Raw genomic sequence first — 23,182 nt, 5'->3', positions numbered from 1 at the left:
TCTGATTTTTTTTGGTCTGGTTTACATAAAACTAGTTCTTCTTTTCTGATCATAAACATGTATGTATTCTACCTAAAAAAAAAAAAAAAAAAATTCCAGTGCCGCAGAAAGTGAAAATGTGATTTCTGAAAGACTTGTTAGAATGTTCTGTCAACACTCATGGCCACTGCACCCAGGGCAGCAGGGTTTGGGAAACATGCCCGCATCCCGTCCTGCTGAGTTTTGTCTCCGGGTCAAGGAGCATATGTGTTCCATTCCGTGACCTTGCTTACTCGCTCCTTCTTTCTCCGGCATGCTTCAGAGAGAACTGAGGGACCGTGTGGGGATGATAAAACTACATCCTCCTTTTTCCTCTCACTTGGGTTTTCCATAAGCATTTGTTTTTTATTCTGAGGCCTGGCCTCCAGCCAGGCCAGGGTTGTTTTCTGAGAGTCAGTTTCTTGTTGGGTTTGAGGGTAATAAGGAAGTTGTCGAGCGAAACTGGTTTGTTTTTTTCCAGGGTAGCTGAGGTAAGCTTCCTATCTTTGGAGGAGCGAGAGGCAGCATGGGGACGGGACGGGACCAGGCACAGTGGGCGGCTCCTGGGTTGGCTGCCCGTGAGCTCAGCTCTTGGGAGGCGCCTATATAGGGCTGTGGCCGAAGCATCTTCTGAGATGCTCTGGACAGTGGCAGCATCCACAGCCGCATCCTCTCCCTGGGGGAGCCGGGCCTACAATCCCTCACTGGGGACAACCTGTGGCAGAAGAGGGGTGCTCGGCCTCTCAGCGTCCTGACACAGAGCTGCCCGGTCCGGAGGTCCTGGCCAAGCGTGTCCTGGGACAGAAGTGACTTTCGTGGTCCAAGGTTCATTCAACGATACTCCTTCCTTAGGGGGCTTGGAGCAGTGGGTAAGTAATTTGGGGTTCTGAAAGCAGTGTAGGGCCAGGAGTCAGACCGTGGGTCCATTCCCATTATTGCTTCCAGCTTGCTGGGCCCTCCCCGGGCCTCGGCTTCTTCCTTTCTAGAAAGACGGAGTAGGGCCCATGACGTAACCTCAGTCAGCTGTCATGTGAGGAGCTCTGAGCAAACCTGGACCTATAAGCTCCGAACGCAGGTCCCAGCCCTGCTGCTTACTAGCCCAGCAACCCTGAGCAAGGAACACTGCTTTCTTGGGACTCCGTTTTCTTGTTTACAGAACGGGATGGCGTTCTATACTTCATCTGCTCATTTTTCTGTAGGATGTTGTACAGGTCAAAGAATAGACTTTCTGAGAAGATACGTAGTAAAGGAAAACACATAAAAGGGAGGTGATATGATTGCCTGTGGCTGGGTTAAGGTTAAGATTTTAAGAATTTTGGAAGTTAGTTCAAGGACAGGGAGATCTTATGAAAAGAATTCTGGGGGCCTGCTGCTCTGACTAAGATTGGAGGGGACCATCACACTGGGGTCTGGGATAAAAGATACAAGTGATGGGGGTGGTGTGTGGGCACCCCGGAGCACAAACCCCAGCGTTGGGTGGAGGGGAGCAGTGGGCGTTGCGGACATTCTCCAGCTTTATGAATGACACCCCACTGCCCGCTGCAAGTCCGCCTGCTGCGGGCTCATAGTGCCTTCTGTTCACCGTTAGGGAGTTCATTCTTTGGGACTGAAGACTGAAAAATTGAAAAATCCTCAAAAGATGCAAATCCCCAACCTTCTGGAAACTAGGCCCCAGGTGATAGTTTCACGATAACAATAAGGAACAGGCAGACAGACGGTCAAAGTCCACACTTTACACTGAGCTGTGAGGTGGCCCAGGCAGAGCTGACACCCTCAGTGGTGTCACATGGCTGCTCAAATGACCCTGTGACCTGATGCTTCAGACGCAGAGCCCAGTGGGACCTGGAGCCCTCCATCCGGGCCTCACGTCTTTAAGTGGAGAAGGACCCAGGGAAGGGCAATGGGTCTAGAAGCAATGTGACTCGAGAGACCTGGACAATGAGGGCTTAAGGACAGGAGCAGGCTGAACTCGAGGGGTGACATGACCTCTCCTCAGGGGTGTGAGGACTTCAGCTCAGCCTGAGGAGGACCTTCCTTAAAACCCATGCTGGCTGACCGTAGAATGTTCTGCCTCCAAGGGCAGTGAGTTCCTGTTGCAGGGGTCGTTCCAATGGGGGCTGCGCATCTGTCTTCCGGGGAAGGGGCAGAAAGAAGTCCTACATGGCAGGAGGTGGGGCTGGCCACCTGTCAGGTCCTGTAGGACCCTGCTAGGGACCCCACCAAGGAGAAGGAATACATCGAATTGTTACCATCCAATACCTGGGAGCTGGGCATGGGAGCGGGATGAGTCCAGTGTTGAGGGAAGAGGTGACCGCCTTGTCCCCCAAGAGTCAGGCCCGTGGAGGTTGAGTGTCTCCCCTAGGAGCCCTTGCTCCTCTGCACGTGGGGAGGTGTGACCTGTGGGGGGACCCACACCATTGAGGGAGCCCAGGCTGAAGGCTTTGAGCTCCGAAGAGAATGGCTTTCACCCTAGGGCTTTGGAGCGTCCAAGGGGCCACCTGTGCTGAAGATAAACAAACAGGAGCTCAGGGTGCAGCTGTGACCCTCCAGGCCAGGAGTCTGCGAGCCCTGCCCTGTACAGTCTCTGCCTCCGGGGCGCAGGTGTGTCTCTGCCTGGGCACACATGCTGTGTGGTCAGTGTGTACAGGTTGCAGCAGGTGTGTGCGTAGATGTAGTTATCTCCGTTGGTGTGAAATAGCAGTTTGGCTCACCTCTAAGTCTGTGTGTGTCTGCATTTACTGGAGGCCCCTTGGTGTAGGAGAGAGAATAAAGAATTTAGAACCCACAGGAGTGTATTCAAGCCCCAACTGTCTCTGCTTCGGGCTGTGGGACCTTGGGCAAGTCTCTTAACCCTTTGGAGCCTCTACTCCCCTCTGCGGCCTGCCTGATGCCGGGGCAGGACCAGGACGAAATGAGAGAGCGTAGACGAAAAGGCGTTCTGGGTGCGTGTGTCAGCACATGGGTGAGCTGGTCACGTCTACGCCCGTCTGTGCATCATTTGTTCGTTCCTCAATCACCGAGAGACTCCCAGGCCGTGTGGACACGGCAGGGGCCCAGGCAGGCTCACGTCCTCTCCCAGGAATGTGGGTTAGGAAGGCAGACGGCAAACAGGTGCTCAGATAATTATCCTCTTGAACTTGGGGCGGGAACAATACAAGGTGCTATGATATGAGTCCTTGTAGGTTACAGTGTGTGCGAGTGTGTGTCTATGACAATGAGTGTGTTCGGGCTGCAGTAAAAAACGACCACAGACTGGGCGGCTTATAAGCCACAGACACTTCTCACAGTTCTGGAGGCTGGAGGATCGAGACTGACATGCCGGCAGGTTCAGTGTTTGGTGCAAGTTTCCTGGTTCACAGACAGTCAACTTCTCTCTGGGTCCCCACATAATGGAATAAGCAAGGGAGCCCTTGGGGGTGTCCTTTGGAAGGGCATTAATCCTGTTCACGAGGGCTCTGCTCTAGTGACCTAGCCACCTCCCAAAGGCCCCACCTGCTAAGGTCCCCACCAACTCACTGGGCGTTAGGATTTAACAATGAACGTGGGGGGAGGGGCACAAACATTCCGAGCATAGCAGAGTGTCTGAGGGCGTTGACACGGGCCCACACGTGTGCTGCACACACTGTGTGGGGCTCAGGGGTGGGGAGTGTGGCGGCAAACCTAGGAAACCCGCCCGGCGCCCGAGCAGTTACAGAGTAACCCAGCTGGATGAGTAAATGAGAGAATCATATACAGGTGAGGTCAGCGTATACCAAGATAATAAACCCAAATGGCAGCATGTTTGGGAAAAATCAGCAAACTTCCACAGTGACTCAGGGTCAGCTCTGTGAGTACGTCTTATCAGAGGGCCTGGGTCTGTAGATACTTGGGTGTTTCTGAGCAGACTGGACTTTGCTCTGCACCCACTCTCTGCCAAGGTGCTAAAAAAGCTTACAAAAGCAGCTGGGTGTCCCTGCTGTGAGGACCTGCTGCTGTCTTGGGGTTACTGGTCTGGAAGCACGTCCCTCCCCGACAGCCAGGTGGCATGTGGGTGGCCCCTCAGGGGCGCAGAACAAGAAAAAAGAGGAAGGAAAGAGAAAGTCTCACGTTGATGAATTCTGGACGGACACCAAAAGTCTGGAAGGATCTCACTTCAACACACACAGAATTGGTGTGTGTGCGAGAGAAAATACAGCCTTCTCAGGGCTTAGAGGCACTGAAGTCCAAGGACACCTGGGCAAGAGAGGCTCTTCCAGAGTGTCTGTCTGGGGTGGGTGGGCTTACCCTCCAGCCACACTCTCTTAACCCGGGCCCAAGGCTGGAAGGCAGACTCTTTGAACTTCAAGGAAAAGGAGCCTCAGACAAGCGGGAGGGAGGGGAACCAGGCTGAGATTAGTCACAGCTGCCCAGAGAGGAAAGAGTTTGCAGGAAGAAGAGAGTGGATATGGTAGCAAAGGCTGCAGCAGCTTAGAGGAGGAGGGGGAACGGGTTTGGAATTAGGAAGCCATGGGAGGTCCTGGAGTCTCTCTTCACTGGGGAAACACTCTCATGGGGCCAGGGTTTCACATCACCCATCCCGCCTCCCGTGCCTCTGCAGCTGCAGCTGCTCCTCCCCTTTCCCCCTCCTCCCTCTGGGCTCAGAGCACTGCTGTTCCCGGGAGGGGGTGGCCAAATCAAGACAGTCTTCTTGAAAAAACATCACTGCCGGTGATGTACTCATGCTCTGATTAGAAGTAGCAGCGTGTCCTTTGAATGCGGTAGAACGCTGCCACCATCAGCAATGGCAAAAACAGTTTCCATAGCAACGATAGGTTTTGAAAAGATTACTGCGCCTCTTTTTTCATTAGCTAGGGAAGGATGCTTCAGCCCTCCACACCACAGGCTCCTCCCCAAGCCCGTTTCACGCAGGAAGAAGAGGGGCTGAGTCCAGCAAGGGTGTCCTGTGTGGTCCTGAGCACAGGAACATTCGGGAAAATCAGCGAGCGCCCTGACATTCAGCAAATGTGTCCGGCCCAGCTTGCTTAGGCTTTAAAATCAAATAGGGCCTCACCTAAATTTTTCTTCTCTTTGAACCATGTGTCCCTAAAGAGAGGTGGATCAGGGAAACGGAGGGTCACTGTCAGCCCCACTCACTCACACCCCACTCCCGCCTGCCTGAAGGAGACCGGAGCAGCCTCTTGCGGGGGCCACCTGCACCTTGTCCATTGTTACTTCCCTAGCACGGAGCATAGTTCCAGTAGGTAATAGGAGCCTGTTAAATGTTTGTTGGGAAAAAAAGTGAGAAGGAAGAAAAGTATTTTCTCCTATGACTTCTTCTCCTTATCCTGCTCCCCTCTGTGTTTCGGAAGCACAGACCTAAGGTGGGCTTTCAAGAGCATCAGTCTGCGCCTCGCGTAAGGCACAACGTGTATTGCTGAAAGTTTTTCTACAACTCAGATATGCCTCTTAAGGGACATTAAACAACCGATAAAGCGTCCAAGTTGCCTGCCTTCTCCCTGGCCCATTTTGTCATTTCTTCCGGGGCCGTCCACATGTGGACGCCCAGCAGTGCCGGTGGTAGCCGCTGGCCTCTGGCCATCCTGCCTGGTCCTTTGTCCCCAGACGTGTGCTGGAAGGAGAGAAGGCACCCGGAATGTCACTGTCACCTTCAAACATCCCCTTGTTCCCCCATGCCTTTATGTTCCTCTCTCTTTATGCATCTTCCTCACGTCCACATGAATTCCTCCACATCTGAAATCACAATTTTAGGTTCTTATTCTCATCTCTAAGCTGGACATAGTAATAGCGGACATTTTAAAATAAATGGATCAGTAAGGGCAGGAGATAAGATGTGAATAAATACATAATATAGAGTACAAATACACTAAATTATACTTAGTAAATGCATGATAAGTCTGTAATTACAAGCCAGAGCAGTCAATCCATGAATCTGAACTCCACAGGAATCTCTGGGAGCTTGGGTTTGGGATTCAAACCATGTTTTATTCTTTGTTTACCTTCCACCAAAGGGCAAAGGGTTTCTGAAAAACTCTGGAAGAACTGGAAAGCCCGGGAACTTCAGAGTAAAGACACAGAAACGAACTGCCCGCAGGCGGGCTGCTTGAGCGCTGCAAGGAGCTGGCTCCTTTGTCCTTCCAGGGGCAGCACGTCCTGGGCGCAGCAGAGCAGGCCCCGCTGCTGTGAGACATCCATTGTGTGTTGCCACACGACCAGGGATGCCCTACGCATTGTGCAGTTTGCAGTTGGTGGCACACATTTATTCGCTTGTTTGATAGGTGCTTCCTGAGTGCCACCGATGGGCGGTGCTTGTTCTAGGATGCAAGGCCTAGGACGGACTCAGGATGCAGGACAGACAAAGGGGAGGGGGAGAGACTCAGACAACAGACGGTTGAACATCGGGGCATGGGGTAAGGTGGGGAGAGGATGTGCTGATGGGGGTGCACAGGGCGGATCTCTGTGGGAAGATGGCATTTCAGCAGATTCCCTGAAGGAAGGGAGGGAACACATTATAAGGCTGTCTCTAGGCAGAATGGTCTAGAAAGAGGCAGAATGGGCCTGAGGGCGAGCAGGGCTGTGTGATTGGAGTGGAGAGAGTGAGAGGTGACTGGACAGGTGATGAGACCAGGTTGTGAGGTCTTGCCCGGACTTGTACTTTGACTCTGAGCAGCAGGGGAGCCCCTGGAGGAGGGAGAGTCCATCACCTTCTCTAACCTATGTTGGATAAGCCCCGTGGCGCAGAGAGGAGCAATCGCTGCGAGAGGGACAAGAATGGAGCCAGAGACCAGTTAGGAGGTGGATGAGAGAGTCCAGGTGAGCGGAGGTGGAGGAGGTGAGGCGACTGGTTGACTGAGGTCTGGACGCAGGTGAAAGTGGAGCTGACAAGCTTTGCTGGTGGGTCAGGTTTGGGGAGTGAGAGAAACAAGGAGTCAGAGATGACTTCTAATTTTTGTCTTGAGCACCTGGAAGAAAAGAGTTGCCATTTACTGAGCTGTCTTGGGAAATATTCTTAGCAGATAATGACATAGACGGGCAGGTCTCAGGCCCGGGACAAATGAGGCTATTGGGCCAGAAAACGCGTGTGAGCTGCCCAAGCGCCTCTGGTAAGGGGCAGGCCTGGGCCTCTTGCTCCAGCTGTGTGCATTTCCTGCAGCTGCAGGAACAGAATAGCACACACCCCTCGGCTTTGGAACAATATGAATTGCCTTTCTCACAGTTCTGGTCTGAAGACCAAAATCAAGGTGTTGGCAGGGTTGTGTTCCTTCTGGGGGCTCAGGGGTGGGAGGGGGAGGGCACAATGAGACATGGGGCATGGCCTCCCATACACCTCCCTCCTAGAGTAGTCAAGGAATGAAAATGAGCTGATGGCCTTGAGAGCTGAGATCCCTGGGTCAGTGGGCAGGGTGCATGCGCACACCGGTCAGCATGCTGGCCCACCTGGGCAGTCTCCAACCAGCAGGCTCTTCTAAGGGAGCTGTTTCTTTTGGTTGTAGCCCAATGGAGCATCCACGGGGCCCCAGGAAGCCTCTCTCTGGGAGAAGAGCCAGGTCTCTGGACACATCACTGAACCCCAGGAAGGACTCAGAGTCATGGGGCTGCCAGTGCCCTTCCCTGCCCACCACCCTCTCCAGGCAGGCACTTCCAAGGAGCACCAGTGATGGGAACAAGCATCCCAAGAGCCCAAGGGCTTCGGAGGATCCAGGCACCACAGGCACAGCCCTCGGCCAGGAGGGGACCAGGGAGCTTCTCCCCAGTGATCAGAGGCCTCTGAAGGATGCCAAGAAGGACAAGGCCCAGACTCAGGCCCAGCAGGGGTTGCTGAAGACTGTGATGAACTTCTTCCTGAGGACAGGCCCTGAGGAGACCAGAGAAAAGGCCAGCAGGAGAGCAAAGGGGAAGGAGGGCCTCCCCCAGCCCGCAGAAACCTCTGAGTCACCGGGGGAGCCAGCTCCCCAAAAGAAAGCCCACGACAAGAAGGCCAGCCGCAAGAAACATCATCACAAGAAACATGTTGATGAGCAGACCAACGGGGTCCAAGGTCAGGAAGTCGAAAGCCAAGAGGCAGCGCTGCCCAAGACGGCTGCAGTCTCCTTCTCTGAAGAGGCTGACCAGGGGCCTGGACGCAGGGGTGAGCAGATTGTGCCCGTTTCTATGGTAACCGCATTGCCCCACCCCCAAGGGCTCGTGTGCTCTAAGCTGGCTCCTCAAACCTCTCAAAAGAGGGGACCTGGAAGGTAGGACAACTATCAGGAACGACAGCACTGTGTAACTTCTTTGAGGCATTTCTACCACCAACCAGCTGTGTGACTAGGGGCTGGTGCCTTTCCTTTCTGAGCTTTAAGTTTTTGTCAGTGGCCGTGGCCCAGAGCTGGCATGTGGAAAGTGCTCTATAAATGATAGCTGTTATTGTTGATTACTCTAAACGTGGACCCGGGAGAAAGGGGAAGGCAGGGAGGAGGTGCGGATGGGAGCCCTACCCTCTGCATAGTCCACATGTGGCTGGCGCTGGGCATCAGGGAGGGAGACAGAGCCAGCTCCTGGGGTGCTGGTTCTAGACTCGGCTGCCTCGGGAATAAACTTGCTGTGTGACCTTGAGCAAATTGCTGCTCCTCTCTGGAACCTTTGACTCCTCACCTGTAAAAAGAAGGAGCTGGTCCCCGAGGTGCCTTCTTTTTCCGACTCCTAGCGTCCTGGAGTTGAACACCCAGAGCCACGTGGAGGGAGATGGAGCTTTGCCCTGTAGCATCAAAAAGTGAGCGTGTTGAAATGGGGAGAAGAGACTCAAGGAAGATCTAGGATATTTGGGGGAGTGGAGGGGAGGAGGTCTGGGTTGAGGCAGACTCTTTTCAGATGGAAATCTTGGTGTGTTTCTGAAGTTTCCGTAAGGACTAGAGCTGGCTACAGCAGTGCCTCCTGCTGGGAATTCTGTGCTATTTGCTTGTATCAGAAGAATGTTCCTGACATACCCCTTGTGCCCCACCCCTCACACCCACACTAGCGTTTGTCTTTATTCCAGGCGGGGAGGATGCTCATCAGCCCCAGTCCTTGCTCATCGAAGGCCAGGATGCTGGCGTCCCTGCACCTTCTTCCCAAGCCACAGGCGGCTGTCAGGAAGAGGATCTCAAACAGCTGGACCGTGAGTCAGAATCTACTGTGTCCTCTTTGCCTGCAGCTGGGGCAGCCACTGCCCAATGAGATGGACTGCTCTGGATGACCGCTTAGGGCTTCAGTGGTTGCTCTCAAAATGCATGTGCTGATCTGACTACCCCTTCTGCCGCTTCTGGCCACATTTCCTTATTTTAGAGTTTCACAGAAGGGAGACTTGGGAGTTAGAACGGCCACTGGCAGATGCTCCTCCTTGTGTGTTTATAAGCATGGGACTTTGTGTGTGTGTCTTTAAATTTATAAAAGGAATTTAGAGGAATATAGAGTTCATATATATTTAAATACACGGAAGAGTGGATAGAATAGTTCTGGGCACACTCATATACTCACAGTTGTTAACAGCTGGCCGTATTTGCCTCGCTTCGCACACACGCATATGTGCTTTAGTTGCTGAACCATTTTTAGTAAAATAATGCCTCATTCTTAAATACTTAAGCACGGGTCACCAAGAAATAGGGCAGTCTCATACACAACCGCAGTCCAGTTATTGCCCCTAATAAAATCAACAATGTTGCATTAATCTAATTCCCTGTAAAGAACGGGCATATTTTTAAAGATACGAAACAGAGGATCTTTAAATTCATCTGTCAAAGAATAACTAAAAGGCGTTCAGTTGGTTATTGGGAAGGATGTTTATTTTACATGCTGTTATCTCATGTGAGAGGAAATCGGCTGGTAGACCGAGTCACGGAGAAAAAGCCAGGAAGGATTTATGAATGAGAGGAGTGAGGGAGGCGAGTGCAGGAGGTGTGGGAGGTGAGCGAGGGGTGAAACAGTCTGCAGACGCCCCGGGGACGGGGACCTCCTGTGCTCCTCCTTCTGTGCACCCTCACCAGCTAGCTGGCAGCCAGCAGAGGCCTCTCAGAGTGATTGTTTTTGAGGAGGTGGGTGGGGTATCAAAGGAAACCATTGATGTTGCTTGTGGCTTCTCTGGTAAGACTTGGTGGTGTGGCTGAGGCATCACATGGCAGGTGGACTGGAGTCCCTCCTTCCTCTAGCCCCACCTTAGGCCAGGCTTCTGACTGACATATGGCAGGTTGGAAGGTCAGCATTGGCCTTGCAAAGTATTTCCAAGCACAGCCCCTCATTGGGTGGCCTGACAGTCTTCCGAGGGAAGCAGAACAGGGATGATGATCCACATTTCACAGGGGAAGAGATGAAGGCCCAGAGAGATCAAGAACTTTACCCAGGGTCACACAGCTTGCCGAACCCAAAGCAGATATTCACAGATCTGTGGAGTTCTAAGGAAATAGTGGGGCACGAATTTAATGCCTGAAGGACTGACCTAGTATTTCCAGCACGAAATTTCCTTCTTTGGCCAAGTGCCCTTCCTGTGGACCTTCCTACCCTCTCTCAGAAGGCCCAGCCTGGGATATGGTGCTTCTGCCACTCTGTGGCCGAAAGGGCCTCTTTGAGGAGGACCCTCATTTGACACAGAAGGGCCTGGTGGTCTCAGCGGTCGAAGCATTCTGTGCATCTAGAAAGATTAACTGGTACGTTCACTTTCTTCCAGAGGAAACTATCATCCGGATGATAGTGCAAATTCTCCGAGAAGCGGGAGACAGGTGGGATGAGGTGAGGAGCCAACTGCCTGGAAGATTCCCAGGGGCCTGCGCCTCCTCCTCCACCCATCCTCCTTCTCTCTCTCCCCTTCCTCCTCCTGCCCGAGCCTACCGAGCCTACCGGGTCCTTCCAGGCCTCCCAGCTCCCCCGATGAGGGCTCTGTCACTTCCCTTGCCTGGGGCCGCCCTGAAGCATTTGGTTGCTATTCAGTTGCTTCTCAGGGAGCTTTTCTCTCTCCTCAAGGTCAGGGGCCCGACTCAGTTTCTCTCATTTCCCCACAGCAACTTCTAGCCTCTCAGCCAGAGGTGGCTCCACAAAACTCAATACCACCCCTCAGGAAGAAATCCCAGGAGAAGAAGTCTAACCTCAAGAAAAGCTTTTCTCGTAAGAAACTTGGCTCTGAGGAGCCCAAGAGAGCGGGGGCTGCAGGCGTTTCCAGCCCGGAGTTCCGGCCGTCCAAGAGGCCCAGCTTTCTGTACCTATGTGTCCGGGGCAATCGGCCCTCCGTTGCCAGCAGCCTTGGTGAGCAGGCTTACTGTTACCATAGCAACACTGCAGCTGCCTCCAGCTCTGGAAGTTCCCCCAGGGATGGAATTGGCCACTGGAAGAGCAGCCGGCCCAGTTGACTTTTGCTGTTCCCTGAGCAGCTATGGGGGGGGGGGGGCCCTGGGGAGGAGAAAAGGGATGCCAGCAGGCCACCTTCACACATGAAACCTCACGGCCTTGACAAGCCCTCAAAGCCCCAGTGGAAATAGTGTTCAGGGACCCCCATCGTCCCCATCTCTCTGCAGCCTCAGCTTCCGCACCCTGGCAGTGTGGAGCCCAGGCAGGAAGAAAGTGGAGACTGGGAGGCGGGAGATCTGGGCTCTGAGCTGTACCTTCTCCATCTCTGTGCCTCTGTGTCTTGGCCTGTAAAATAGGACTTGCCCTATGCCATTTTATTATCTCCATTTTATTATCTCCATCTTACAGGGGGGGGAACAGATACTCAGGGAGGTAAGACAATGTGTTTGAGGTCATGGCCCATCAGTGATGGAGCCAGAGACGAGGGAGAAAGGACGTCTGGGCTATCAGGGAGGAACTGCGTAGCAGGTCATCCGGGGCAGGGTAATTTGCATTTTAAAAAAGAGGGGTTGATACTTGACACCAAAGAGGGAACTTTCATTCAGGGGCTTCTGGCCAGATGTGTTAACTCCTTCTGTGGCATTTACTCTCCAACTGGTGGATCAAGCCAAGATGATGGAGGGGTGAGGTCGCTAGGGGGAGGGAGGCGAGGGAGCGAAGCCCAGGAGGCCAGGTGTGGAAGTGCAAAGGCCCTGCCCAGCAGCTCACGTCCACCCAGGCTCACCCCACCGCGATCCGGCCTCAGAGTGGGTGGCGGCGGCTGGGCTAACGTCTCTAGTAGCTCACAGCCTCGGAACTAACAAAACACACCATTTCATTGTGCCACTCAGGCTCGGAAGAACCCGAAGTCCAAGAGGCCTTGTCTACAGATTGTGGGGATCCCAGTCCCTTTGAACTTTCCACCCAAGCGGGAAGCCGGGGACCCGGAGAGGACTTGCAGCTGGACAGAGCCTCAGAATGCCGTCAGTTCCCCTCCCTTTTTCTCAGAGGTCCCTTAGAAAACCTGTGGCCCGGCCCCACCACTTGTAGAAGAGGAACAAGCAGAAAGAGTCAGAGACCCGCCCTGACCTCCCTCTGAGTGCAGCAGCCCGGGAGGCAGGTGGAGCCACACTGCTGTTACTCACCCTGTCTGGCATCCATGCGAAATGCCCTCCTTGCTGGGGCCGACGTCAGGCGCTGTAGGCAGGCACTGGCCCACGGCACGGGCTCTGTAGACAGTGTGATGTAAGGCCTGGGTTTGAATTCGGACTCTGACCTCTTCCAGCCGCATTTACTGGGACAAGTTGCTTCACCTCTGGTCTCAGTTTCCTCATCAGTGTAATGGGGATAATAATAGTACTGACTTCATAGAGCTGTGGGAGGCGCTAAATGAACGAATGCAGGTGAAGTGCTTAGAGCAGTACCTGTTATCAGCTAATGAATGTGAGCTGTCACTTGTTATTATTATCATTGTGGCTGCTCAGAGCCCCAGGAGAGGTAAAGAGGAGAGGAAGGGGTAGGGGCCATAGGAGAGAAGCTCAACAAATGGTAGCTGCCGTCATCATTACTGTTTTATGATTGGCGGAGCCGATCTTAGAATCGTAATCACTGTCAGTTCCATATGCCTGAAGATACTCTTAGAGATCTGCTTCTACCCTGGCCGGGGAGCTCAGTTGGTTAGAGCATCACCTCCATAAGCCAAGGCTGTGGGTTCGATCCCCAGTCAGAACACATACAAGAATCAACCAATGAATGCATAAATAAGGGGAGCAACAAATTAATGTCTCTCTCTCTCAAATCAATTAAAAAAAAAAAAAGACCTGCTTTCCCCTAACTCCATTTGGCCTTGTTTGCTTTTCACAAAAAAGTGTGCCGTGAAGGGGAACCACGTAGGGCCCCTGTGCCATTCCTTACACCTAAGAGCGGCACATGTGTGCCCTCACTGGGAATGAATAAAGAGTGTGTTCCTTTGAAACCAGCTCTGCCCTCAGGCCAGGTCTGAGAAACTGTGGGTCCCCAGTGGGGCAGGACTGAGACGGCCATAAACACAAGCTCATTAGCACTTTGGACACTCATGAGAATCACCCGCCCAGGGCCTTAGGAAATGAAGACTGACCATAGAAATGTGTTTCTCTTACTGGAGTGTAAGCAACTACTTTGTTCTTTTTTAGAAAAATTTATCCAGAAGATCATCGCCCTACTCCAAGATGAGGAGGAACAGGAGGGAGAGAAGGTGAGGAGGACACTCACCGCTAACCCTGACACTCACTATGGATCCCCCTGGCCACGGCCCGGTGTCGTAACTTCCCTGCGTCTGCCCCAATTCTACATCTTGCCAGACCCCTGCTCCTGACCCTCCACCTTCCTGAGGCTGCAGGACACTCTCGTTTTCCCACCTCTGAGCATCAATGGCTGTTTTTTCTGGGCCACACTCTCTAGGCCACAGTGGGTCTCTCTGGTTTCAGGGGATGCGGGTCTCTTTCCCCAGCTCACTTGCAATTTCCTCAAAGTCAAGGGCCATAACTCAATCTCTCCTCTGGCCCGCAGCAACTTCATGTCCAGGAGCCAGAGGTGGCTGTAGAACACCTGACCCCACCCTGCAGGAAGAAATCCCAAGAGAGAAAGTCCAGCTTCATAAGAGCCTTTTCTCATAAGAAACATGGCTCCAAGGAGCCCAAGAGAGGGGCAGCGGCAGGCGCTGCCAGCCCGGAGTCCCGGTTGCTCAAGAGGCCCAGCTATCTGCCCCTGTGCGTTGGGGGCCATCGGCCCTCCATTGCCAGCAGCCTTGGTGAGTAGGCCTGGTATTGCCATGGTAACAGGCTGCCTCTGACCCTAGGCTTCCTCCAGAGCAGGGGTTGGCCAGCTGTGTGGCCTCTCATTCAGTCCGGACTTTTGCCCTCTGCTCTGAGCAGAGTGGGGAGGTGTGAGAGGCCTGTGGGGAGGGGAGAGGAGCGGGTTGCTGTCCCGGACCCACCACTCACAACACACTCCCCCATTCCCCCCCACACACATTTAGAAACAAATGTGGTAGGAGAACAGTGCATCTGTACGTTAGACAAGTGCATCAGAATCACCTGGAAAGCTACTAGAGCCCAGACCCAGGTCTGAGGAGGGAGGACATGCCCTGGGTTGTTCTTCGCTGCACCCGAGCACGAGGCCCACTGGTTTTCAGTGATTACCAGGACGTTTATGGAGCACCTACTGTATGCCGCTGTCACACATTATCTCATTGAACCAGCTCATAAACCCGAGAGGCCAGTGTCGTTACTCCCGTTGTCCAGATGAAGCAAGTGAGGTTCCGACAGGCTAAGTGAATGGGCAGAGCCTCGCAGAGTTAAAGAGGAAGTGCGTTCACCTGCTCATTTTCCACCTGGGCATGGAGGAGGCAGAGGGGGTTGGTGGAAGAAAGAAAGAATGAGATTTCTGGAGGGGCAAATAGAGTCCTGTAAACTCCTCTGAGGTGGGTCCAGGGGAACTGGGGGCTCATCCAGGAGCCTGGAAAACCAGGACCCCTCTCGTGCAGTGATTTGTTTGTGGATTTGAGACGGGTGCAAACACACTCACACCAGCTCTTTTTTGCCCTCAGAGCTGGAGGGTCCTGAGTTCCAGGAGTCTTCGCCTACAGAAGAGGGACGAGTTGGATCCTCAGAAGCATCCTCCCAGGCCAGAAGCCACAAGTTGGAAGGGAGACCTCTGCCTGATGGAGCGTGTGAATCTAGTTAGTGCCATCTGCTGTCCCCTGGGATGGTGCCCCATGGAGTTCACAGGCCAGACCTGAGGCCCTGGCTGGTGTGGCTCAGCGGGTCGCGCGTCGTCCCACAAAGCCAAAGGTCACTCGTTTCACCCCCAGTCAGGGCATGTGCCTTGGTTGCGGGCCAGGTTCCCCGTTGGAGGTGTGAGAGGCAACCGACTGATGTTTCTCTCACAGGCCATACTTGAGTGGGGACCTGGGAGGGCAGCTGACGAACACCCGGGAGACTCTGAGGGCAGGGAGGAGATAGGGTTGGCCTGCCCACTGGGGCTGTTGGGACAGGGTTGGAGGTGGAGAGCCGAAGAGACTTTTTCAGGTAGAGAACACCTGTCTATTCTGTGGCATATAACTTCCCTGCACCCCACCCCTGTGGTTTGCTTGAATGTTTCATTAAATCCCTAGCTTGCTCTGGTCTCATAATCAGTGGCATACTGGCAAACAAGTTCTTGGAGGAGCCGTGTCCAGAAGGGAAGCCCCGATCTGTAGCCTTTGAAGATTTTTGTGGCATAAACATCCCCACCGTGGCCGATTTCAAGCTGCCAACACTTTATAACAATGGGTGGACAATTTCCCTGAATATTTACAGTTAACCCTTGGTACGAGCAGCCACCTGCAGAGCGCTGCTTATAGCCCGGGCCCATGGGCACATTCCTGCTCCATCGGTAGCCATGGAGTTCCCCTCCCTGCATTCTGATTAGCTATTCCTGGCCCCAACTCCCATTCCTGACCGTGCTACTCAGTAGCCTGGATACGGGCCATCGAGGGGTCTCGGTTTTCCCATCTGTCTGATGGTTACAGGGGAAGGGCAACACCCGAAGTCCCTTCTGTTGCTATAAAGCAAACCCAAACGAAGCTCTCAGGCTGCAGCTCTCGCCGAGGGGAGGTTTTTCTGTGCCCTTCATAACCCATCCGTGTGCTCCGTTTTAGAGACAAAATAGTCGTAACCCGTAGATGTGTTACTGCAGAACTTGTCAACAGTCTCTCACTTCTCTACTTTCCTCAGAGGAGCTGATCATCCAGAAGCTGGTGGCCCTTCTCCAAGAAGTGGATGGCCACTTGGGGGAGCAGGTAAGAACTACTTAGTCCCCCCAAGGGCAACCCCAGGGGTCTCATCGACCCACCACTGAGACCTGGGTTCAATCCCCATTTCTGTCTCTGGCCGACCTTGGCCGTGTCTGTTTACCTCTTTGAGCCTCAGTTTCCTCTTTTGCAAAATGGAGATTAATACCTACCTGACAAAGTTTTAGCGTGTATATGGAAAGTGCCCCACACGTAGCAGATGAGATAAATGTTAGTTTAAAATAATATAAAAGTCATGTGGCTCCCCGGCCAGCCAGGACCTCCCCAATCCAAACCCTCCTTGAAGTGCTGCTCGCGTCCCACCTCTGGGGAAGCCTTTTAGATTTCCCTCCCCTGCTAGGTTGCCTGTAACAGACAGTCCCCTGCCCCCCCAACCTCACAGTCTACCTGGAGAAAGAAACAGATACCGCAGATGAAGGGGTCATCGGGTGGAGCTCAGGTCACTGGCACAGAGATCAGCTGGAGGGCCTGCAGGCGCCTTACACTGTTCGGCCGACTCCCCACGGCTGGAGCCTAAACACTTTTCCTGAGGACTGGCCCCCAGTGCCACTTTGCCACCATGTGACGGTTAGAATGGACACCCTCTCCCTCCCCAGGAGCAGCCCAAAACCAATGGCTGATAGGAACTGATGGACACAGCCCCCAGCTCCTCGCCCTGGGGCGGAGAGAGCTTTGAGGAGCTGGTTCCTGGAATGCCCCGTGGGGGGTGGGCTCCAGTAGCCAGCCTGTGTGGCTGCTTTCCCTTCCTCACCCGGGGTCTTCATTTTCCCATCACTGTTTCCCGGGGTCACTTTCAACACACAGGAGCTCACCCCAGACCTTGTGTCTGGGTCGGCCTCAGGGGGAGCCCAGCCTTAAGACATTTAAGTATGAAGAAGGGGAGGTCTAGGGTGGGAACTGAAAGTCACCCACATCTACGCTGACAAAACATTTCGCATAAACCACCTCACCTAACCCCCTCCCCCAACAACAGTGGGGGGTGGGGTGTTATTCCTCCCATTTTCTACATGACCAAGCAGAGGCTCAGAGAGGTCACACAGCTGGTGGAGGCGATTTAAACGTACTTGTCTGGGTCCAAAGCCCTGCACTTTCCCCCCACTTTGTCCTGCTATTTGCAGCCGGACTTTGCAGCACAGATGCTGAATGGCTGTGGGCGGTGGAGGAACTGAACCCAGGAGCTCGTCCCAGAGACAATGAGGCGCATCCTGCCTGGCCGTGGGTGGGAGGGTCCCCTGCCAGCAACACTGATGGCCTGTCTTCATTTCTGCTTCCAGATCAGGCGGCACCCCAGCTTTAAAAGGTTTTTTTACCAGCTTCCAGACTCATCCCTCGTAAAGCTGACCGCCACCCTTCGCAGACAGGGCGCCCGCTCCCTGGAGTCCAACAGGAACCCCGCCGAGAGGCCCTACCAGTTTGCCTTTGGCTTGGCCAACAATTGTCACAACGTCCTCAGCCTGATGGGTCTGCGCTACCCCCAGTTCCCATGCAGGGAGGCCCAGCAGGTGAGAATCGGCGATGAGGCACAAGGGCACAAGCGAGGAGGACAGGGTCATGGTCAAGACAGGATCTGCTTACTGCCCCCTCCCCCCTGCCCAGTTCAGGACTTCTGGGGTCCAGCTCAAATGCCACCTGCTTGCTGAGGCCTTTTGAGACCGTTCTACACCGCGGTGACCGTTTTCTCTCCCCACACCCTCACTGGCTCTACTTGCATTTTCCTTATTGGCTCTGGCGTCTAACTGCGCGCATTTTCATACTTTTCGACATCAGTATGGAACACTGAGCTGGCTGCTAGCTAAGCGCGCCCCCTTATTATTTCATGGGTTCTGCTGCTTGGCTTCCCAACTTGCGACTGTCATAAAATTTAAATAGCAAAGCAAAGTTAGATCACATTCAAATAAGGGGTGGTGGAGGTAGATGAGAAGGCTCCATGGGCTGTTTGCTTCTGGAGGGCTTCCTGGAGGCGCTCCATCCCGACCTTGGCTGGAGGATTAACAGCAGCCTCCCCCTGCAGTTACTCCCACTCTTCCGATTGCTTTCGTGCTTTTCCCTCGCTCAAGGCTCTGAGATGTTCCCTTTAGAAATAATACTTATCAATGTTTTTTTTTTTAAGTCTGAGTTTTCACATGTTTTCTGGAGGGCCCTGATGAACAATTTTCCCTTCCCCTCTCAAGTCCACTTAAGATAACCTGCTTACAAACATGGGACCCCACTCTATAGAGCAGAAGCTACTGAGCGAGGACGTGACTTTAAAGGAAAGAAATGTTGTTTATTGGTGTGGGACACACAGACCCAGAACTTCTGCGTCCCAGGAAACCAGAGCGCTGCGGCAGAGGCATCACCACCACTTACTTGCACTGTGTCCCTCTCCTGGAACGAGCTTTGGATGCGTGGGCTGAGGCTTACAAGAAAGCTGGTCTTACGCCATGACGCTTGTACCTTGTTATTCCAATGCTCCACACGGCTTTGGCTTGTTTTCTTGCTGAGAACTCCTCGTGACCTTAGACCTCTCTTTTCTCGGCCTCACTGTCTTCCCCCGGAGAATGGGGGTATTACAGACAGTTTGGCCCCTAAGATGGATTAGGTAATAGCTTATGGAGTGATCTGAGTTCTTCGGGAAAGACATTACAGACACATGAGTTCTGACACCCTCAGGACCCTGACTCCATCCTCTGGTTTCACCCATTCATTCATCCTTTCATTCATGCGACCCATGGGTAGCGCACGAGGCTCTGCGAGGGCCCGTGGAATGTTCTGCTGGTGGAGAGGACAGAATGTTTACTGATGACAAAATTTAATATCAATTAAATGCCCCATTAGTGGTAATTGAGGCCAATAAAGCAAATTGGTTCTGGGAGACTTCCAGGAGGTGGCAGGCATTGATTTTTGAGGATGGAGAGGCTGTAGACGGGGGAAAGGACATGGCAGGTGGAAGGTGCTGTGTGAGCAAAGACCCAGAGGGGGAACTCGTATGCTGTGTTGATGGGAGTGGAACCTACAAATAATTGGGCTCTGGCTAAAACTTCTGTTCTTTTTCTCCTCCCAGAACCTCACAAGCCCTGGGACCCAAAGTCCAGATTGAAAGCTGTGCTTCGCACTCAAGCACGCCCTTGAACAACCCAAACAACTGGTGGCTTTAGCCAGGACACCCTGAGGATGCTTCATAACTGTCCCAATCCAGGGCTTCGCAGACGTGCCTGCAGACAAGCGAGGACCACCATTCTGCATCCTCACGTCGTCACGGGCTTATTGAGACCGAGGATGCACAAAGCCTTCTTCCTCAGAACGAGAGGCAGAGACTACGCTGCGAGAAATAAGCCCTGGACTGGGAGTTAGGAGACTCGGGCATCCAACTGCTGACCTGCTTCAAACTTGCTGCAAGGCCTTGTGTGCCCCCCGTCCTCTCCAGGCCTTGGGTTCTGGGCTGGACGCGGAGAACCATTATATCCCTTCTGGTTCTACATTGCAAAAATCTGTCTAAAGTGGATAGTGAGTGTTTTACTCTGTGGCTAAATATACCCTCCCCACTGAGCTGGAGGCACTCACCGAATAAATGAATGAATGAATGAATGAATGAAAGAAACGGTGGAGAACTCCTAAGATCCAGGCAGCTTATTAGGCATTCACGGGAGGCCTTGTTCCTCAGCTGGAATTGTACAGCCAGTGATTCTACCCCTAAACTGTGGGGCGGGAGGAAACAGGGGAGCTGCCTCCACAAGCACGGTCTGGCCAGTGTGGCCACGACTCGAAGCCATTGGCAGCCCTCGTGCTGCCTTAACGTGCCCTCAGGTTTTTACTTTTACTTAAGAGTTACTAAATCCTTAATCTTATTTCTTTATTGCTTGATTCACAGAGCTAAAAACATGCCACTAAGTATAGAAGACATGCTGACATTTCTTCAGGTGTTGGTTGTAATGGGTCTTTCGTTTGAAAAGTAAATTTTCGTTTAATCGCTCACCAGAACATCCAGGTGCGTTTAAACAGGTGTGCCTCTGTGGGCCACACAGAGCTTATCTAGTTCGCAGTGCTTACCGCCCGTACGGGTTTGTAGATGCCTCCCAGGAGTTCTGCAGGTCCCGCTAGGGAAGACCTACGGACTGGGGATCGCCGGTCTCAGAAACCTCCCAAACCTGTGCCCTGTAATTCTATCACCAGAGAAGTGAAGCTGATGCCTTCCAGCTCTGCCAGCTCATGGGGGTCCGCCGAGAGTCAGTGAGCACATGGATGTGAAGGGCTCTGAAAACTACATAGCTGCATGTCCATGTGTGTCATGTGTGTTACACACCCAATCCGGCAGTTAGTGCTCAGGGAACTGGGGGAGGGCTTCAAGCTGGACGCCTGCAGGTGGCTGCACGGGCGTGCTCCGCTCCAGAGCACCACAGCCCAGGACGTGCTGCTCACTTCCTGGACTTTGTGGATTTGTGGACTTATGATGACAGTTTTCCAGCTGACGGCAGTGGTCTTGAGAAAGGGCCTTCTTTTTGTTTTTGTGCAAAGGTGAGGTGTGGGCTGTGAGGGGCTCTGCCTTCTACGACTGAACAGTTTCAACAGCGTGGCCCCAGTGCCCGCATCTCCCACGTGTCTGTGACCTCCGTGCACACCGCAGGGCTGGAAACACAGCCCTTGGACCCTGCCTGGAACCCGTGGCCGTAGGGGAGAGGGGGTTAACACCTGGATGGCAAACTCAGTCTTGTCACCCTTGAAGGACATTGTGTTGTGATGTCGAACCTGTGGCGAGAACTGTGGGGTGGGACTGGGGCGGGGGGTGGGGACAAGTCCAGGGTAGAGAGGCCTCAGGTGCTTAGATGGGACTGACCTCAAACCCGAGCCAAAGTTCAGGAATTTCAACTAAGCACATTCTGAAAGTCACTTAGTGTTGTTGCTTCTAAGAAGTGGGAGAGAGGCGAGCTATTTATGGGTTTATTTGAGTCAGTGTTTAGGACTACGGTGCCAAAATGTAAAGGATAGGAGTCGGTTTTAAACGAGGGTCAGGAGCCTTCCGTATGTAGTTTCTCGGGTGGAGCGATGTTCTTTGAGCTGAGTGTTTGGTATGAGTTCCCAACGCTGGCATCTCTGTCCCATTTTTGGACTGGGTTATTGGAATAAATAAAGAAACTGGCTTTCACAAAGGTCTCACCTGGATTATTCACAACGGGACAAGACGGGGCCCACTGGCCACACCTGGGCCTGTCAGGTGCCGGAAAGGCTGTGGGGGTCAGCCTCCTGGTCCCTGCCTGGGGACCCTCTCTGGGTGCTTTCCAGGGGTCCCATCCTTGGGGAGCCACCTTGCTGAAGCAGTGAAAAAAAGTGCTCTGGGCTAACGCTGCCCATCGGCTGATGACTTTGGAGGCAAGACACTTGCCCTCCAGATCTGACATTCTTAAGGTGACTCTTAAGGTGACAATTAATTGTATGTCCAGGTAAATGTGGGCCAGTCCTGATTCTCTATCATCTGTTTTATTAGTCCCTAACTTCTGGTACCTAAACTCTGTCCCTCACAACAGAAGGATAGAATTGACAGAATATAGTGCCTAGTTTTGGGTCTGGAAAATGTGGTCTGGAGAATTCAAGATGGAAGCATAGGTAGACACACTGCGTCTCCTCGCACAACCAAAAGAAGGACAACAACAACTTAAAAACAAAAAAACAACCAGAACTGACAGAAAATCGAACCGCACGGAAGTTCAACAACTGAGGAGATAAAGAAGAAACATTCGTTCAGACTAGTAGGAGGGGCAGGGATGGGCAGCCAGGGCAGACCAGACTCCTGGCAACACAGCAGGACCCAGAGACTGGCGGATTGTGGAGAGAACGGGGCAGGCAGTGAGACCGCTAGCAGAGCCCACGGCCCCCAATTCGCACATAGATAAACTGGGAGGGACGGCAGGGGAGCGAAGCAGATGGCGCAACCCAGAGCTCCAGCGCCAGGAAATAAAGCATCAAACCTCTGATTGAAAACACCTGTAGGGGTTGAGGCAGCAGCAGGAGAAACTCCCACCCTCACAGGAGAGTTTGCTGGAGAGACCCACAGGGTCCTAGAACGTACACAAACCCACCCACTCAGGAAGCAGCACTAGAGGAGCCCAATTTGATGGTGGGTAGTGGGGGAAGTGACTGAAATCCGGCAGAGAGTAGAGTAAGAACCATTGCTCCCTTTCGGCCCCTCCCCCCCACAGAGCATCACAGCCCAGCGACCAGTTACCCTGCCCTAGTGAACAACTAAGGCTCCACCCCTTTACATAACAGGTGCGCTGAGACAAAAAAAAAAAAAAAGGCCCAAATGAAAGAACAGATCAAAGCCCCAGAAATAATTCAACTAAGCAGTGAACAGATAGCCAACCTATCAGATGCACAGTTCAAAACACTGGTAACCAGGAAGCTCACAGAATTGGTTGAATTTGGTTGCAAATTAGATGAAAAAATGAAGGCTCTGCTAAAAGAAACAAAGGAAAATGTACAGGGAACCAATAGTGATGCGAAGGAAACTGGGACTCAAATCAACAGTGTGGACCAGAAGGAAGAAAGAAACATCCAACCAGAAAAGAATGAAGCAACACGAATTCGGAAAAATGAGGAGAGGCTTAGGAACCTCCAGGACATCTTGAAACGTTCCAACATCCGAATTATAGGGGTGCCAGAAGGAGAAGAGGAAGAACAAAAAATTGAAAACTTATTTAAACAAATAATGAAGGAGAACTTCCCTAATCTGGCAAAGGAAATAAACTTCCAGGAAGTCCAGGAAGCTCAGAGAGTCCCAAAGAAGCTGGACCCAAGGAGGAACACACCAAGGCACATCATAATCACGTTAGCCAAGACTAAAAATAAGGAGAGAATCTTAGAAGCAGCAAGAGAAAAGGACACAGTTACCTACAAAGGAGTTCCCATAAGACTGTCAGCTGATTTCTCAAAAGAGACCTTACAGGCAAGAAGGGGCTGGAAAGAAGTATTCCAAGTCATGAAAGGCAAGGACCTACATCCTAGATTACTATACCCAGCAAAGCTATCATTTAGAATGGAAGGGCAGATAAA

The 23,182-nt window shown here is 52.8% G+C and overlaps 1 protein-coding gene across 1 annotated transcript; it reads left to right on the top strand.

The window, feature by feature from the left end:
• Window positions 1-533: 533 nt before the first annotated feature.
• BNIP5 (BCL2 interacting protein 5) lies at window positions 534-21,267 on the top strand. Its single transcript, XM_045193228.2, has 12 exons — window positions 534-887; window positions 7,488-8,122; window positions 9,011-9,130; window positions 10,673-10,734; window positions 11,004-11,244; window positions 12,177-12,308; window positions 13,497-13,558; window positions 13,873-14,113; window positions 14,912-15,043; window positions 16,080-16,144; window positions 17,431-17,658; window positions 19,200-21,267. Exons 2-12 carry the CDS (start codon window positions 7,492-7,494, stop codon window positions 19,233-19,235), a joined length of 1,950 nt encoding a protein of 649 aa, XP_045049163.2. The 5' UTR covers window positions 534-887; window positions 7,488-7,491; the 3' UTR covers window positions 19,236-21,267.
• Window positions 21,268-23,182: the final 1,915 nt, after the last annotated feature.

This window comes from Desmodus rotundus, chromosome 11 (genome assembly GCF_022682495.2).
Source record: "Desmodus rotundus isolate HL8 chromosome 11, HLdesRot8A.1, whole genome shotgun sequence".
In the NCBI taxonomy this organism is placed as follows: Eukaryota; Metazoa; Chordata; class Mammalia; order Chiroptera; family Phyllostomidae; genus Desmodus; species Desmodus rotundus.
The sequence above is the reverse complement of the archived record's forward strand: the minus strand, read 5'-3'. Positions and strand labels throughout refer to the sequence as shown.